The sequence below is a fragment of the Denticeps clupeoides genome, chromosome 15, assembly GCF_900700375.1.
Source record: "Denticeps clupeoides chromosome 15, fDenClu1.1, whole genome shotgun sequence".
NCBI lineage: Eukaryota > Metazoa > Chordata > Actinopteri > Clupeiformes > Denticipitidae > Denticeps > Denticeps clupeoides.
In genome coordinates, this window is record NC_041721.1 from 18124254 (window position 1) to 18142685 (window position 18432).

The following is an 18432-nucleotide window of genomic DNA, read 5'->3' on the forward strand; positions in this document are numbered from 1 at the left end:
TAGAAATTGTGATCTGTTGTCTTTTTTTTTTTTTTTTTTTTGCAATGTCATGACTTCAGTAGTGTGCGGTATTTATGCCCACAGTCACTATGCGAATGTGTTTTTAGGATGTTGCTGAAATGCACAGCTATTCCGAATAACAAATATGGCCAATGTTCATTTTCATGATCAATATTCATCTGTATTTTTCATATAGAAATAGAGCATAGGGCAAGAGACCTCTTATGAAACCTATAAATGTTATTTCCTTAATCCAGGCTTAATTAATAGCAAACTACACATTGTCTTTATCAATTCCTCTGTGAAAAATCTAGCAGGTGCATTGGTACCAATAGTAGTGAGGTTATCAATGTTAAAGAAAAAAATGTTCATAGTTAATTAATGAACAAAAGTATGCTTCTAATTATGTATTCTAATTGCATTACATTATGCTGGCAATATAGGACTCTTTCAAAATCTTTTTATTCCGGTCTGTGGTAGCCCTGTTTTGCTGCTTTTTTTAATAGGTCATTGCTGCTTTTTTTTTTTAGGTCATTGCTTTTTGTGAATGACAGGTGTCTTCTTTTTGTTTATTTTAAATTCAGTTTATCTAAAATATTTTTTTAAAACAATTCACAGTTAATTAGGCTGGGCCAGTAAACATTTGTTGCAGCTTTTGTGCAAGATTACATCACATCACACCTTTCTCACTTTGCTATGAAACACACAATTTTTCCCCTTTTATTTCAGGATGAGGAAGAGGAAATCAAGCTGGAGATTAACATGCTGAAGAAGTACTCCCATCACAGAAACATTGCCACATACTACGGCGCGTTCATTAAGAAGAGTCCGCCGGGTCATGATGACCAGTTGTGGGTAAGTAGCCAGGTGGTGAACAGTTGTGTTTGTCCTGGTCAGATGCTGGAGCTGATTTTTTTTTTTCTTCTTTCAGCTGGTGATGGAGTTCTGTGGAGCCGGTTCCATCACAGACCTTGTGAAGAACACTAAAGGGAACACCCTGAAGGAGGACTGGATCGCGTACATCTCCAGAGAGATTCTAAGGGTGAGTGCGTGTACACAGGACACAATGGCAGACATGTGCACAAGAAAAATGGTTTTGTGTCTTTTCAGATTGTAATTTTGCGATTGTCTGGTCTCACTGTACTCTCTTATGCCACTTCCTATAGGGATTGGCTCATCTGCATGCTCACCATGTCATCCACCGTGATATTAAAGGCCAGAATGTTTTACTGACTGAAAACGCAGAGGTTAAACTCGGTAGGTTTCTTCATCTTATTCATTATATCCAGTAAATTGTGGAAATTGTGAAATTATATCCACTAAAGTATACATGGAAAACAATTTGAAAACCATTTATAGTGCTGATTTTATGACTGATACTACTGAAGTGAACTTGAATCATTTAAAGGGGTTAAATTATCTGGTGGGCAGCACTTAGTTTTGAATTAAGTGAGCTTGTGTATTTGTGTTGTCATGCAGTGGATTTTGGTGTGAGCGCCCAGCTGGACAGAACCGTGGGCAGGAGGAACACTTTTATTGGGACTCCTTACTGGATGGCGCCAGAGGTCATTGCCTGTGATGAAAATCCAGACGCTACTTACGATTACAGAGTAAGACCTTTCTGCTCATGTAAATGTTGAATGCATTACAACTGCCAGCTTGGTGTGTGGACACACCATAAGGCTGTGTCCAACTACTGCAGCCATCTTTTTTACAATTTATTTCACTCCACTCATAATACCCACTCAAGTAAATGAGCTCTTGAGTTTGAGTTCAGGCCTTTGATGAGCAGGACACACACCTATACAGTCAGTGTGATGTAAAACATTTGGTGGTTGGATTTCTGCCTTTGTAATGCTTTGCTTGTCTTCTCCAGAGTGACCTGTGGTCCTGTGGAATTACTGCCATTGAGATGGCTGAAGGTGCTCCACGTAAGTGATTCACTGTGTACAGCTCATCACACACTCCACCCACATTTCTTTGTTCCAGTCTCTGACATGCTTGTGTGTGTGCGCGCTTCCGTCCCGCAGCACTTTGTGACATGCACCCTATGCGAGCCCTCTTCCTGATTCCCAGAAATCCTCCACCGAGACTGAAGTCGAAAAAATGGTGAGCGCCACATACCCCACACCCACAGAATAACATAACGGCAAGTGCAGTGTGATTTTCACATAACGTTTAAAGCCAGACACAGACGGCCTGATGAGCCTTACTGTGCTATAAACAGCTTACCAAGAAAATAGAGGAGGCTGCTCCACAATATTTAAAATAAATAACAACGATGGTATGGTTTTGCTGTACAAAATATCTTGCAGTACTTTTGTGCAACTGAAGAAGAACAAAATCTCACAGTGCAATTAGCCATGGAAAAAGAACTGTGCTGCTTTACTAGTTCATTTATTGTCCATGCCCCGCGAAATACACTTTCTGGTATAGATCTGTTTGCGGTCTGCACACTTCTGAACTGTGGGTGCCCTGCTGGCACATCTGGAACCAGCAGACAAGCTGTATGGACAACTTTTCCATCTCTCACATTTTCTTGTGAATTTCTTCTTATAATTTTTCCACTTTGTCAACTGGTCTCAGTACCTGTCTGAGATGGAAGGTTCCAACTGCAATCATATGTATTATTATTTTGCTCTATGAAAGCTTCAGGATTAGACAGTGCACCCCCCTTTTTTGTTCTTCTTTGCTGCAAGTGCTCAATATCTTTTTTTGTTTTATTTTTGTTTGTTTTGCTTCCTCTACACCTTTGCAGGTCTAAGAAATTTTTCAGCTTCATAGAGAGCTGTCTGGTGAAGAACTACACCCAAAGGCCCCCAACCGACCAGCTCCTGAAACACCCCTTTATTCGGGACCAGCCCAACGAGAGGCAGGTCCGCATCCAGCTGAAGGACCACATTGACCGCACACGCAAGAAGAGGGGCGAGAAAGGTCCGTGTTTATTAAGACCCCTTAATCGACTTGTGAATGTCAAACCACACCAGGGTATTAAGAAAGGAAAACATCTGTTTTGTATGTAGATGAGACGGAGTATGAGTACAGTGGAAGTGAGGAAGAAGAGGAAGAAGCTCCTGAACAGGAGGGAGAGCCCAGGTATGGCAACCATCCTGCTTTTAACGACAGTGCATTTACACGCGATCACCGCAGCTTAATGAAATCCAGCCTTTTTGATCATTCTAACTTCGCCCAATGCAGCTCAATAGTGAACGTGCCAGGCGAGTCGACCCTAAGACGGGACTTCATCCGGCTGCAGCAGGAGAATAAGGAGAGGTCTGAGGCTCTGAGGAGGCAGCAGCTCCTGCAGGAGCAGCAGCTCCGTGAACAGGAGGAGTACAAGCGCCAGCTGCTGGCTGAGCGACAGAAGCGAATCGAGCAGCAGAAGGAGCAGAGGAGGCGGCTGGAGGAGGTATTACATATTCCACCGGTTGGCTGATATGACCTGGCTGTAGTATTACAGATGTGCATAAAACGTGAGATTTTATGCACATCTGTTGATAAAACACATTTGCAATATAGTGGTTTTTTTTTTTTTTTTTTTTTTTTTTCTTTTCTTCTTTCTTTCTACATTCCTTTATCTGTGTCAAAAGGTACTCCTCCACTCATAAATCATTCAAGGATCATGATGATGGATGGTCAGATCCCTCTAGATTGTAGCAGTTTTATTTCTACCGCAACACTCGCATTATTAGTCATTTAACTTCTTCTGTCTTTAGTAATTACAACAGCACTCATTAATAGTGAACTTAATTGCTGTAAATGGCAGTAATTGTTCAAAAAGCTTCTAATAATCGAAGTTGGTTCCATGGAGTTTTATTTGCTCTAAATACTAAAACACTTACCTTGCAATAAATATGCATGAAACAATGTTGCTTCTACAAAAGGCACATTTATATTGCTTTGATTTTGTAAAGACTTTTTTTTTTTTTTAAACTTAACATTTTTATTTTAAATTTGACGTCATTAAATTGCAGGAGTCATTCCATGACTTTGTGCCCTTTGCACATAATCTCATGTAAATACATTCCAGAAACCATAATGAATTGAAAACAGCCTTGATTACTCTCACTTTATGACTTGGTTCTGTAAGATCTGGAACTGGTGTGTGCACATGAGCGTGCATTTTGTTGGTATGGAGGCTTTTCTGGCTTCTCTTTTACCTGCTCCATGTTTTCTCTAGAATTTGCCTGATATTTCACAACAAGATTGCGTTGTCAGTATACTTTGTCAGTATGCATGTCAGTATGCAGTGTTTCTCTTACTGCACCCTGTGTGCTTTTTGCTCATTGGTGCCCCCTGCTGGTGTGTTACAGCAACAGCGCCGTGAAAGAGAGATGAGAAGGCAGCAGGAGAGGGAGCAGAGGAGGAGAGAACAGGAGGAGAAGAGGCGCATGGAGGAAATGGAGCGGCGGCGGAAGGAGGAGGAGGAGCGAAGGAGGGCAGAGGACGAGAAGAGGAGGAGTGATCGTGAACAGGTACATTGCACAGAACCGGGCTGCTTGGTTCTTAGTGAAGTTTTTAACTAGGTCGTTGTGTGTGGTTGTAAAGTGTTTAATATTTCCTCCAACAACTGTGCCCATGTAGACAGTCAAATGCGGCATTAAAATGAGATGCTCTAAATTCCACACACACACACACACACACACACACACACACACACACACACACACACACACACACACACATATATATATAGTTGTACACTTATAAGCCACACTTGTCTAAAAGCCGCAGGTGTTCCAGTTGAAACCTGAGCAATATTATTTTTTTTGTTCTTTTCAATTAAAGAAAGTCCAGTAATATCCACAACTACTTACATACTCCAAATGCTTTTAATAGTAGTAAAGTTGTCTACTTCAGTATCGGAATTGAACAGACTGAAGGTATGCAATTACTTAGTCTCACGCTTTCTCTGCTTAAATACAGGAAAAGCAAGTCATTGATCACTATTGCTACCATCCTTCTGTGCACTTGAACTCACATGCAGCAGCACTATTTCCTTCTTCGGCAGCCAGACTGGTTGCCTTTAACTTGAAATCATCATCAAATGCATTTCCATGTGTCTTTTCCATGACTAGGGTCTGTGCACGAAGTATAAAGTGTGTGTGAGTTTCATTGGTCCACTGTGACCTGTCTGGTAATTTCATTGATCTGACATGACAACGTTAAATGTGTTGTCGGCAGGAAGCTAGCTTAGCCTATAAAGATTGTAAAAAGCATCGTTGTAAAAGTCGCTGTTCTCAAAGCGTGTGAAAAATTTGCGGTTTATATGCTGGAATTTTCGGTTTTTGCTCTAAAAGCAGCTCTGGCGTTTCACAGGAGTACATCCGCCGTCAACTGGAGGAAGAGCAAAGGCACTTGGAGATTCTGCAGCAGCAGCTTCTTCATGAGCAGGCCATGTTATTGGTAGGGGTATCTCTTTCCTTCTCTCATTTCCATAGTTAGCCACCGTTTTAAAATACCCAATAAGGGTTAATGCAAATTTGCTAATTTTGTTTAACTTTGATATTGTACATGACTCTGTGACTTGGAAAGTGTCCAGATTTTCCACAGTAAATCAGTGAATAAACTTGTTAAAATGGATACTGCTTCTTTAAGAAAACTAACATTGGATTCAGTACAAGAAAATGTCCTCAACAGAATTAGAATAATAAAGTTGTCAGGAAATGCCCTTTAGGATGAATAGGTTTCCCACACTCCCTCAGATGGTGAGACCTGCTAGGTATGTGCCTAGTTGTGTTCACTTTGTCAACAGCCACATTGTGTGCTGGAATAGAGGAAGAGCGCTAGCAGGAAGACCGAGTAAACAAGCGTTGACCTTACTGAGGGCGCTCTGCGCTGCCGACGTCTCCGTTCTCACATCTTTTCAGTCAGATGACCAGAAAATAAAGTAGTTAAATGCCCTGCAACCCTGATGTACCCCAGTCATAATCACAACTACAAGTAGTTTTTTCATTTTTTTCTGCAGTTTTCACTTCATCTGAGAATTACTCTCAATCTCAAAATTGTGATTTCCTTGAGACTTGATCATCAAATTCTTCTTCTTATTGTCAATAAACTTAAAGATGACTACATATAGCAACTTGAGTCCAAATTTCATCTAAAATTTCCACAATGATTTATAGGCACTGAGCCATGAGTAAGTGGAATTGTTCTATCACTGATAAACTCATAAAATATTTATTTGTGAAGATGTGTGTCTAGTTGACTTTAGGGTTCTGTTTAGGTTCAGTTCTTCCTTTTTCCACCCACCCACTGCTGAATCATGTGAACATTTGTGCTGCAGTGCTTTATTATTATTTTAATATAGTTTGTTTTCCTCTCTCAAAGAATGAAAAGAGTTTTCTCCTTTTCAGCTCTGTCTGGAGTCAGAACCAGTTCCACTTGAATGATTCAGTTCACCATGATGTGTCTGGACTGTCTGTTCAGCCCCATCAGCCATATTTTCTCTTAATACATACATCTTTCTTTGATTTCAGCTTTAATCTTCCCAAACCTAGCAATCAAAATATAGGCCTGTGTTGAATGAATGTTTGGAGTTTTCACTGAGGGTCATCCTGAGGGTGACAATTCCCTTTCTTTAGAGAAACATTAATTTTAGAAAATGAACAATGACACAAACAAACAGGACTGAGTGGTGATGGTTCCCCACCTCTCGAAATAAATATAATCAAGCAGTCCTGTTTATTTCTCAAAATCCTGAAGACATTGACACATGATGCCACATTAGCCAACTTGACACAGCCACTACATCTGTCTTAGTTCCAGAACCATACATACCTAATCATATACCACGCTGAGCAAAGTTCCCCAGGAAGTCACTTTTCATGGCCCTTTCGGTTGTGATGACCAGAGCTGCGCTCCTCTGTGCCTCAGGAATACAAGTGGAAGGAGCTTGAGGAGCAACGCAAAGCAGAGCGGCTTCAGCGGCAGCTGAGGCAGGAGCAGGCCTACCTCCTGTCCCTCCAACAGCAGCAGCAGCCCCTCGACTGGACTAAAGCCCCCCACGGCCAGGCCAAAGATGGGACTCGACTCCCCCAGTCAAACCCTACTGATATTACCCAGAATCCCCCAGAGCAGGCCTCCTCAGAGCCTCACGTACCGCAGATAGGGCAGATAGGACCTCCTGTAGATACAGCACAGGCTGTACAGGAGCCTAGAGACCCCCTCAAGAACCCGAGGGGCGAGAGCAGACCTCCCCCGACCCTGGCCTCAGACAGGATAACTAATCCCCTCCAGACCCCGACAGCTGAGCCGAGAGCCACGGCCCCAGATCCTGAACCAATCAGAGAGGTGAAGCTCTGCCCCTTGCTCCACCCACTTCTGCCTGCTGCTTCTGGCTGCCAGGGTTTAGTCCTCCTAGTGGTTGTGTGAGCGGACAGTCTTTGGTTTTCTTTTGCGTTTATTAGTAAGTTTTTTATTTTTTTGCATATTTGTGCACCTCTTATTCTCACAAATATGAGTTGTAATGCAGTGGTTGCTGGAAATAAACGCGTTTAAAGTGCAAATGAACCCTGCGCTGTCTTAATTTGGCAGCCTGGGTGAAAGAAAACCACATCGCTCACAACCATTATCCCTTCAGTACGTCCGTCTCCAGCTTCTGTCACGTTCTTCTTCCTGCGTTGACTTGCTCTGTGTTTCTCTACTAAACCCTCTTCAGATGAAACATCCTGAACATGGTCGTTAGTACAGGTTCATGCGACAATCTCTGTGCTTTGACCTTTTGACCAATTTTGTTAGTGGGCGTGTATGTGGTCAGATTTTCGAACAGGATGTACAGGAAAACATTATTAAAAGCTGTAAAAAGAAAAAAAATGCAGTTTGATCATTTAGATTTCTACGTTGCATGAAAAACACTTAGTGTGTAAGCATATAAAAGGCCAGATTTAATAATGTTTTTGCTAGTACTGAAGAACTCTTGGAAGCCTTGGGGCTGTTCAACTTGTAAAGCAATTCTGTGAAAATCAATGGCTTCCAAATGTTTTTATATATTTATTTATTTATGTTCAGTTTAGTTGAGTGACTGTGTGGTTGTCAGTAGGGGGCGTGTTTCATCTCTAGACGCCTGTCTCATTAACACATCCTGTCTCTTCTGGTCTCAGGCATGGAGCTGCGGAGCTATGGAGTCTCTTGTTTTTAATTGATAATTTTATTTTTTTGGTCGTTAATCAGTTGTTTGTATTTTTGCCGTATTTTGCCCTCACCAGGATCTGTAAAGACGTATCTTTCTGCATTCCTCTCAGCTTGAACACAGGCCTGCTAACTTGGCTAACCCTAACATAAAGCGTTTCTCTTGACTGTTGTCTTTCCGGTTGTTGTGTGTGAAGTCCCAGCCGGGTGCTTGTGATGGAGCATGGCATGGACTGGCCCAGGGACCGAGCCTCCCGTTCTTCTCGCCCATAAATTCCTCTCTCTCTGGCGATGATGGCCTGTCTGATCTGAGACTTTTTTTTTTTTAATCTTCCTCAGGCTGATGAAAGGTTCAGAAAGAACGCTCAGGGCTCCCCGCAGGCCAAACAGCCCCCGGTGCCACCGCGGTCTGAGCCCTTCTCTAATGGAGGCTCCTCTGAGCCTGCCCCACCCGCAATGCATCGGCCAATGGAGCCACAGGTAACGACCACAGGCCTCAGTAGCTCATCCTCACTCATCATAGGTGCTTTTGCAGGTTTATGGAAGACATTGACTGACTTTCTTTTTTTCAATGGCCGATCATGATGAAGTATTCCATAAAGTAGTCCAGTTGGCCTTGTACTATAAACCTTGACAAATATGGTTTTAAACTGCTGCATGGTGAAAATGCCTCCTTTCTGAGCGCCACCCTTCACCTCGTCCTGCCTGCATATCACATGTAGCTGAGTTTTTACCTTTGTGCATGAGTTTTAGTGAATGCCTGTCAGTCTGTTTTCTCTATCAGGTAGAGAGGAGCCTTGTTCAACTCACTGTACAACCTTCTAGATGTGTCTTACGAAGCAATGTGCTCAGATTATATTATATTCAAATAAAAATACATAACTGGCTGTGTTCCATATCAATCACCATCACAACAGGTTATATGACCTTACAGTAAAAGCCATATTAAGATCTATTTACATTTTCCTTTAGGGTGTAAAACAAGCTGGTTGTCTGGAGTTGATTATCAACTATTTAAATGAGTTCAGTGAACTGGATGGGAATTTAAGTACATTTTAGTTCGAATGAGTGGATCGAGTGAAGTTAAGCATAATTTGAAATTGGTGAGCCTTCACCAACTGAACAAATCCAGTGTGGCACTGTGCTCTGAATCACATTGTTTTCAAAGGTATTCTCACCTGGAGTGGTGCACAAAGCCCTTTAATCTTTGACTTCTTTGCGTTGAGCAGCAACCCATAGAAACAACGCATCGAAAGGTTAATTATTGCGATTTAACTCTGCCATATCTGGAGAAACAGGCTGTAGGTCTGCCAGGTTTTGTTGTTGGCAGTGTCCAAATAGCACATGAAAGCTATATAAACTGAATTGACCTAAATGTTGCAGGATTGGTTCTCAGTAATGCCATTAACCAAAGCTACATTTTGAACCTGCAACACATGTTTTGAAAAAAATTATAATAAAACCCAGACGATTTCTTTCTTTTTTTGCTTTAATCCATGCATGACTGCAGAAGTCCCTCCTTGTTGAGCATGTTTGAGATGATACGTGTGTCCATGTACACCTCCTGTGCGCAGCTGCGTGTTCATTCAGTTTCTCCTCCTTCCCTCACACCCTCCCGGTGTCTCTGTTTGTTCTCTCGCCCTCTGTAAGGTGCAGTGGTCTCAGCTGGCTGCTCTAAAGAGCAACGCTGCTCCCCCTGTCTCTCGCTCGCATTCCTTCAGTGATCCCGCTCCTAGTCTTTCCCACCTCCATCTCCGATCTCAGGAACACCACCAACACCACCACCCAGCACGCACTGACCCTCCACATCACCCTCCACCCCGGGCCCCTGAGCCCCACGATCATGGCTCAGCAGACGAGGTGCCTCCCAGGGTAAGACAGGAAAGCTGGAGCACCCCCTGCTGGAGGACAGCCATTTAGTTCTTGGTTCAGCCAAGTTTTTTTTTTTTTTCATGAGATCTGTTTTGTTCTGAGGGATTAAAAAAAAAAAAAATCTATAATAATAATTTACATGGTATGTGGAATTTTATTTATTTGCCATTTTTGTTCTGTTTGGAAGTCTGCCCTTGACCGTGTTCTCCTAGTCAGCCCTGTTTTGCTGCTGTTTGTTTCTAATGCTACGTTGAATGCTAAATTGTCTCCAACTAAGAATGAGTATGCCTGCCTTTTTTGTTTGAAGGTCCCTGTGAGGACCACATCCAGGTCACCAGTACTGTCAAGAAGAGATTCACCACTCCAAAGCGGTATGCAAAATGCAAATCAGAGGAACGTCGGCAGGTACCAGCTATACAATCTCCTGGCTCAGTTCAACATTTGGATTTATTAGGAATTTTTCACCTACTCACGCCCTTTATGCCATCATGTAATTAGCAGTGTGGAGCCACGGCTGCTGTGGGACCGGGTGGAGAAGCCCATGGTACGTCCAGGCAGTGGAAGCTCCTCAGGCTCCAGCAACAGTTCACAGCCAGCATCCCAGAGCAGCTCTGCATTCAGAGCACGCTGTGAGTTCACACACAAACGCATTAATATTCTTATATAAATGCATGCTCATGTGTGATCAAATGTCCTCATATTCATTCAACTCTTCCTTAGCTTCCTCCAAATCTGAAGGCTCTCCAATGCAGCGTCCTGAGAACGTTGGGAAAAAAGTGGATGAGAAGAAGGACTTTGTGAGACCAACTCGGCCTACGGTGAGTTTCTCCCCCTTTCTTTTGGGGTCGTATGTAATATCTTAATATCTCAGTGTCATATTTGTGTCACTGATTGTAAATCGCTCTGGATAAGGCCATCTGATAAGTGCTGTAAATGTCATGCATATGAAAGTAGCCCAGTGGTCACTGCACCGAAACATTAAATTCATCAAGGCTGTATCTCTGGCGCATTCTGACGTGTGTTTCTTGTTTCCACTCGTGGACTTATCTATAATGGCCACTGACCTCTGTGGGTGTCACACTGTGTACCGCCTGTAGGGCGATGTGGTAAGCGTTTGTGGAAGAGTCTTGCATATATACCTGTCATTCACTGCATGGGAGGCTGTTTACAGCTCTGACAGGTCCGCCACGATCACTTGCCCGTTCCTGCCTGCTCTCATCCTAGCTTTTATTGGATGCCTGTTCCTTGCCACTTCCTGCTTGCTCTTTTACTTTCTTTTAATAAATAAAAACTCGGGTTGAATATTCCTGCTGGTCCAGGAGCTTTCCCCTCCCCTCAGCTCTCTTCTGAATTGTTGCTGTTGTAAACAAGGCATGATAATTGACACTAGACCAGTAATTATGCACTTTATGCACCACCACCAATAAACAGTGACAAATGCATTGGACCTTGTGTTTGTAGTCTCTATCTAGCACACAAGCTTTTTCACAATTTCCTTTACTGGCTGGTGTTGCCCGTCTCTCTGTGCCCACTACTTCACATCTCTGATCTTTGACCTTTACCCCGTCCTGTAGGATCTTACAGCTCTGGCCAAGGAGCTGCGGGCGGTTGATGACGTGAGGCCATCTCCTAAGGCCATAGACTACCCGACGTCCAGCGAGGAATCGGACACCAGTGATGAAGAGGATGAAGAAGAGGTGGAACAGGAGCAAGGTGATGAGTCCACGTCAGGCACAGAGGACTCCAAGACCAGGTAGGTGACCCCTGACCTCATGTTAAAATCATCTGTTGCATTGACCGTTATCTTTGAGTCATGTTTAGTTTTTAATTTGAGATTACTTTATTTCCCATACATGGTTGTTAGAGCGTTCCTAGCACTTACAGCATAATCACATGGTTTAATTTAGGATACCTTTCTACTACTTATCTAGTCAAATATGTTCACAACTTTTGTCGACATACCACCATAGTTCTCATCTCTTCTTTGTGCTTTCCTACCCAGCTCGGCCAAGCTCAGTAACGGAGAGACAGAGTCTGTAAAGACCATGATTGTTCACGATGACTCTGAGAGCGATCCAGCCACCACGCCCAGCAAAGATGGCACTCTGGTCATCAGACAGGTATCCATGGTTAAGCCCCACAAATGTATTTCATTTTAAATGCATGTCTGTGTTTATCATTTAGTCATATCATTCATTACCTTTTTTATTACCATTATTATTTGTCCCTGGAAGGTTTTTTTGATGGAAGTTGTGAAAAGGAGCATTGTGAATAATACATAGGATTCATTAAAAATATTCTTTATCATATGTATACTGTGTTTTGCAAGAGTGGACCAGGGCATCCTCCTTGCCTGTCTGTCCAGCCCAGTTTAGACCAGGTTTGTGTGACTTCTTAATTTCAGAGCGCAAGTGAACTAAAGCGCCTGGTGCTGGCGGGCCCCGCCCGGCCCCAAGGCATTGGCCCACCTCATGGTCTGAGCCCCCAGGAGCGCAATGGCTTCGGCCGCGTTCACCTGCCCGACCTCCTGCAACAGAGCCACCACTCCCCCAACACCACCACCACCTCAAACTCCCCCTCCTCCAGTCACTCCAGCCCCTCCATGTCCCAACTCGTCCCCCTGGACAGGCTGAATATCAGCGAGGTATGTCCTACCGCGGCCACTGTAGCACCCCCCTCCCCCTCAGACTGACTGGCTGTCTGAACTTGGGCTACTCAGTACCTTTTCTCAGTACCTTTTAGCAGCTCTTCTTGGATCAGCCTTCCCTTTCAACTCTTTCCTAACCTGAACGAGCTGTAAATGTGGTGACTGACTGTAGATCAGTAGTTAAAGGCGTTCGTTTTGTCCACTGTCCACTGACATTTGTTTATTAACACCGCACCAGGGTGAGTTCACGTGTTTCGTGGGGATGGGATCTCTGCTCATGTTCTCTACGTAGCACCTGTTGCAGTATGGGGTGGATGGGTATTGTAGTCCTGACATGCACCACCGGTTGGATTTAACTGGGATCTTTCTCTTTCTTGTGCTCTGGCTTGCCGTTTGGTTTTGGATTTAACATACAACCTTGACATGCTGCTTTCTAATCCCATTTCAATCACTTTCACATTCTGTTGACTTTTTAAATATACACATAGCCATAGAAGTGATCTTTTCTCTTTGAATATCAGATCTGCATTTTTATATCTCTGGGCGAATATTTGTTAGAAAGAAAATGCATCGTAAAGAACTTTTTTTTTTTTTTTTTTTTTTTTTTTTTTGTCTCTTGATCTATTTCTTTTGCGTTTTGACTAGCAGTGTGTTGTAACTCATTTATTATTTTATCACATCAACATCCATCCACTTCCCAAACATTCCATCTTTTTTTTTTCTAATTCTCAGTATGTCCTACATTTCTTTAAACCCCTTGACTATGTGTGTGCATGATTGTGTTCTTGCTTTAGTCTTTGCATGTGAATAGTTTTTCCCTTTCACTTTTCATTCATTATTTAGAAGTTTGGATGCGATTAAGATGTACACATTTTGCAGATCTGTGAAAAAACATCCAGTTTTCAGTAGTCATGGTCAGTAAGCTGCTGGTTCACAACGCTCATGTACGTTCCAGACTCAGTCGGCCAGTAACACTCTACAGAAACACAAGTCATCTTCCTCCTTCACGCCTTTCATTGACCCACGTCTTCTCCAGATCTCCCCTTCCAGCGGGCCATCCATCAACAACATGGGTGAGGACTGCCTGTGGTCAGATGTTCACTTTACAGTCCGTCCTGTTACATGGCAAATTGTAACTCTTGTCCTCTGATCATATCAATCACAGCAGCCTTTGCGAGTGATGGTCTGAGGCAGGACCCCTCACGTAAAGGGTCGGTCGTGAATGTGAACCCCGTCAACACGCGTCCTCAGAGCGACACTCCAGAGATCCGCAAGTACAAGAAGAGGTTCAACTCTGAGATCTTGTGCGCTGCTCTGTGGGGTGAGTCTACATCTACCTTTGCAGCAGTTATCAGAGAGACTTAGAATCAGAAGTTACAGGGACAGCCCCCCTGGAGACACTCAGGGTTAAGTGTGGACTAGTGGGTAAGGATTTCTAACCGAAGTCCAATTCCTGAAGTGCCAGATCCCTTTGAGCAAGATACCATCCTTACACACTGCTCCCCAGGCACCTGTAATTGCTCACCCACTGTTCACGGGTGATAGTTAAAAGCAGAGGACACATTTGCGTGTCACTATGTGCTGGATGTGCTGTGGATCACAGTGTCAAAAAAACTTGCTCAAGGACACAATGGTAGTTTTGTAAAAAACTGTGACCTTGTTACCCACTAGGCTTCTACCACCTCATGTACAAAAACATGAGGACATGTTTGTGAGGACATAATAAACAGTAAGGAATGTGTTCCAAATTGTCATTACAGGGGTGAACCTGCTAGTGGGCACAGAGAGTGGTCTGATGCTGCTGGATCGAAGTGGGCAGGGGAAGGTCTACCCACTCATCAGTCGCAGGCGCATCCAGCAGATGGACGTGCTGGAGGGACTCAACGTCCTGGTGACTATATCAGGTGAGAGTGTAGTCACTGAACCGATGGCAGCCTGTGTGCTTCGTGAGGAGTTCATATTACTGTGGGTTTTTCCAGTTTAATTTACTTCCTGGTAATATTTCTCGCTCTCTCTTGTGCACACAGGAAAGAAGAATAAACTGCGCGTGTACTATCTGTCATGGCTCCGGAACAAAATCCTTCACAACGACCCTGAAGTGGAGAAGAAACAGGGCTGGACCACAGTGGGGGACCTGGAAGGATGTGTGCACTACAAAGTTGGTAGGTACCGTTCTTTGGCGGGGGAGGGACTGAAATGTGAATTTATATTGACCTGTATCTCCCCACCACCCTTTGTCCCTCAGTCAAATATGAACGAATCAAGTTCTTGGTTCTTGCTCTGAAGAACTCTGTAGAGGTGTATGCATGGGCACCAAAACCCTACCACAAGTTCATGGCATTCAAGGTAGTCCCGTACAACTGCTTACATAATGGAGAGTACAGTGTGACTGTTGCTTAATGACCTTTAACCCTTTCCCATAGTCCTTTGGAGACCTGGTGCACAAGCCACTACTTGTTGACCTGACAGTGGAGGAGGGTCAGAGGTTAAAGGTCATTTATGGCTCGTGCTCAGGGTTCCATGCAGTGGATGTGGACTCGGGCGCTGTGTATGACATCTACCTGCCCACACATGTAAGCACTGACACCACATAATATAAATCACGTAATATAAGTACATAATTTATTAATACATAAATTATTTATTCCTTTGACTCAGATCCAGACCAGCATCCAGTCGCATGCCATCATCATCCTGCCCAACACAGACGGCATCGAGCTGCTGGTGTGTTACGAGGACGAGGGCGTTTACGTCAACACTTACGGCCGCATCACCAAAGATGTGGTGCTGCAGTGGGGAGAGATGCCGACCTCTGTTGGTATGACAACACACATGGATGTGTGTTTCTGTTGCTATGACCCATTTTGGTCAACCGAGTAAAGGCCTTCACATGCCAAACGTGTCTCATTGTTTTCTATGGAATGTGTGCCTGAACAGCGGCCTTGCACTGTGCCCCAACACTCTGACACTGCAGATTCCAGCCAACTGCAGATATTATATAAGATGGAGAAGAGATTGACTATTATAGGATGCAGTAATTAATAATGGTGTTAACCACACCTACTTTTTGACACTGAGCTTTTTTTTTTTTTTCTCTTTTTTTTTCTTTCTCCTCTCTGCCCTTCCTCTACAGGGCAAATACCCACACACACAACTTGTATTATGTGACTAACGGTCTTCTATTTTTTCTGCAGTTAGTTTAGCAGTGGCGTTTTAGCTTTAATCGAGTAAAACTTGTCTCCTGTGCAGCCTACATCCGCTCCAACCAAATCATGGGCTGGGGTGAGAAGGCCATTGAGATACGTTCTGTAGAGACAGGCCACCTGGATGGGGTCTTCATGCACAAAAGAGCTCAGAGGCTCAAGTTCTTGTGTGAGAGAAATGACAAGGTGAGACACACACACACACACTTTTAATAGCGGACCATTTATACAATATTATTTCTATGTAATGTTTTTGTACAATTTTCACCCCTTATATAAACTCACTCTGTTTCCCGACTTCTGTCTCTGCAGGTGTTCTTTGCATCGGTGCGGTCTGGCGGCTCCAGTCAGGTCTACTTCATGACCCTGGGCCGCAGTAACCTGCTCAGCTGGTAGGAGGCATCCAGACGACCATTTTCTGCGCTTTGGACGAATTATGACAATGATGAAGATTATTAAACGATTGGATGTCTGTGTTGCTTCAGTGACAAAGATGGGTGGTTGGCTGGCTGAGAGGAAGTGAAAAATGTATCCCCTTTTTTTCTTCTTTGTATCCTCTAAGATGAAGAGGAAGTGGGCAGTCAATGTTGATATACATTCAGAACTCTAGCCCCACCCACCCACCCACCCACGCTTCTTGACCGTTCTGATGTTTCCTCTGTTAGACGTGTATATCAGTATATCAGAATGCTTTCCAGTAATTGTTAGAGTGGCAAGTTGCGGGTGGCACAAGAAGCAGGAGGAAGAAGAAGAGGAGGAGGCAGCGGCGGTGTGGATTGCAACTAGTGAGACGTATCTTTTTTTTTTGTGTCTGTGTGCGTGTTAATTACAAATTGCCAGAAAATGTGCTTGTTTCCAGCTGAACTTGTCACTTGAGATCTGTTACCTGCGTGAGGGCTAAAATTAGCAACATAGAACCCATGTATGCGCCACACTCTGTCTTTTTCTGTTGCACTTGAATTGATGCATAGGATCTAGTCTAATGCCTCTGCTGTGTGATAAGAGGTGCTGAGACATGTAGGAAGATGAAGGGTTTTTTGTTTTGTAATTGTCCATACTCTATATTTAGATTAAAAAAAAAAAAAACATTTTAAAGGGAGCAGTTTGTAGCTCATACACAAACATCGCAACTGTTACGGTAACCTCAGGCTCTGACTGTGATCTTTTGAGCAATGAGGCCATTTCTCTCGGGCTTGTTCCTAGGCTCGTACTTTTCCGCACTGCGCATGAACACGCTGCATACGTCACATACACAAAGTAACGCACGTGCTAACTTCACACAGTAAATGCTCAGGCGAAGTCTGTAACGATAAACTTGGGCTCACAGATCCCCCTTTCTCAGATAAATCAAGAGCTTGTCCCTCTCTCACAATGAGAGTAAATATTATTACGATCATGCATGGGATCAGTGGCCACAGTGGCTTTTTTTTTTTTTTTTTTTTTTTTTTTTGTGGGCGGAGCCATATTGTTCTGCCAAAAGTGTGTGTCCACCTTTTTGGACACATGCAGCGGTTAAGGCCTTTCTTTGCATGTAACATAAGTGGCTTTTATTCTCCGTTACCTGGCTGGAAACCCCAAAGCAGGCATGAGTAGTCGTGACCGGTTAAAAAGACCCATGTATGTACAGTGAAACCACTACAACTGGAGAAATGAACACGCACCATTTGCGATGCATTGTATATTTTTTAAATTATAGTTTTGCTTAATAGGTTCTGTTTGTCCTGTAATCCATGACTACAATTATTTTGACTGCAGTCATTTTTTTAAAGAAAATTGTAATAACCCTCATTAAATATGTTTACAGAAGACATGTTTTGTTACACTAATGTCCCAAAAGTGTATCTGTGCTTCACACATGCACACACATACATACATACATACACACACACAAATCTGTTCTTCCCATTCTGTGTTTTAATCACCTTTTGTATTATCATTTTAAAATCCATGTACAGGAGGGAGCAGTTTGTTTCCGTTAACTTTAAAGAAAACAAAAATGACAGAATTCATATTGTGAATTATTATTATTATTATTTTTTTAATGTCAGGGAAGCAGCCATTGTTCCCATGACATCACAGGAACGTTGTATTGGTTTTCTAATACCAGACAGCGTTAATGGCTTCAGGTTCTTTTCACCTTTTGATTTCTCTAACTTATGTTCTCTGTGTAACCTGGGAATTCTTGTCTTTAAATAAACTCTAAATAATTTATGTCTTTGTCTTTGTACATGCTGCTTAAGATATGAATTATCACATTTTAAAAAACAAATATAATGTTGCTGCAGAGTTGTGCAGTTCCTTTAATACCCACAAGAGGGGGATTATTTTGAAATCATTCGTACAGGTTTAAGATGTTCACACCCACAGATATGACCAATAACCTCTAAGGCAGTGTAATAGTGTATTTTCTTCTGTGTTTAGTTTTGATTGCTTTTTCCAATTACATAGTTTTCCATAGCGGTCAGTGAGGGGGGGTCATTTAAAAAAAAAAAAAAAAAAAAACTTTTCACAATTCAAAATATTTTCTTTAGCTGCATCTTTTTCACATTAACACTAGTTATGTGCATGACTAGAGACCAA

At 42.9% G+C, this 18432-nt stretch overlaps 1 protein-coding gene across 13 annotated transcripts in view; it reads left to right on the forward strand.

Annotated features, from left to right (window-relative positions):
• LOC114765285 (mitogen-activated protein kinase kinase kinase kinase 4-like) overlaps positions 1 to 18063 on the forward strand; it is a 38993-nt gene extending 20930 nt beyond the window's left edge. Inside the window, exons 4-33 of one of the 13 annotated variants that reach the window (XM_028955390.1) lie at positions 730 to 855; positions 932 to 1042; positions 1167 to 1257; positions 1480 to 1610; positions 1877 to 1931; positions 2031 to 2109; positions 2759 to 2934; positions 3024 to 3096; positions 3199 to 3409; positions 4314 to 4475; positions 5320 to 5406; positions 6877 to 7293; positions 8470 to 8610; positions 9781 to 10002; positions 10310 to 10407; positions 10501 to 10631; positions 10723 to 10820; positions 11100 to 11108; positions 11577 to 11755; positions 12005 to 12122; positions 12407 to 12646; positions 13605 to 13722; positions 13815 to 13970; positions 14410 to 14553; positions 14677 to 14811; positions 14895 to 14995; positions 15073 to 15222; positions 15308 to 15467; positions 15899 to 16038; positions 16165 to 18063. In XM_028955390.1, coding sequence (XP_028811223.1) covers positions 730 to 855; positions 932 to 1042; positions 1167 to 1257; positions 1480 to 1610; positions 1877 to 1931; positions 2031 to 2109; positions 2759 to 2934; positions 3024 to 3096; positions 3199 to 3409; positions 4314 to 4475; positions 5320 to 5406; positions 6877 to 7293; positions 8470 to 8610; positions 9781 to 10002; positions 10310 to 10407; positions 10501 to 10631; positions 10723 to 10820; positions 11100 to 11108; positions 11577 to 11755; positions 12005 to 12122; positions 12407 to 12646; positions 13605 to 13722; positions 13815 to 13970; positions 14410 to 14553; positions 14677 to 14811; positions 14895 to 14995; positions 15073 to 15222; positions 15308 to 15467; positions 15899 to 16038; positions 16165 to 16248 — 4143 coding nt within the window. In that variant the 3' untranslated portion in view covers positions 16249 to 18063. The remainder of the gene's footprint in view (positions 1 to 729; positions 856 to 931; positions 1043 to 1166; positions 1258 to 1479; positions 1611 to 1876; positions 1932 to 2030; positions 2110 to 2758; positions 2935 to 3023; positions 3097 to 3198; positions 3410 to 4313; positions 4476 to 5319; positions 5407 to 6876; positions 7294 to 8469; positions 8611 to 9780; positions 10003 to 10309; positions 10408 to 10500; positions 10632 to 10722; positions 10821 to 11099; positions 11109 to 11576; positions 11756 to 12004; positions 12123 to 12406; positions 12647 to 13604; positions 13723 to 13814; positions 13971 to 14409; positions 14554 to 14676; positions 14812 to 14894; positions 14996 to 15072; positions 15223 to 15307; positions 15468 to 15898; positions 16039 to 16164) is intronic. The other 12 variants (XM_028955392.1, XM_028955391.1, XM_028955393.1 and 9 more) reach the window with 12 other exon arrangements.
• Positions 18064 to 18432: the final 369 nt, after the last annotated feature.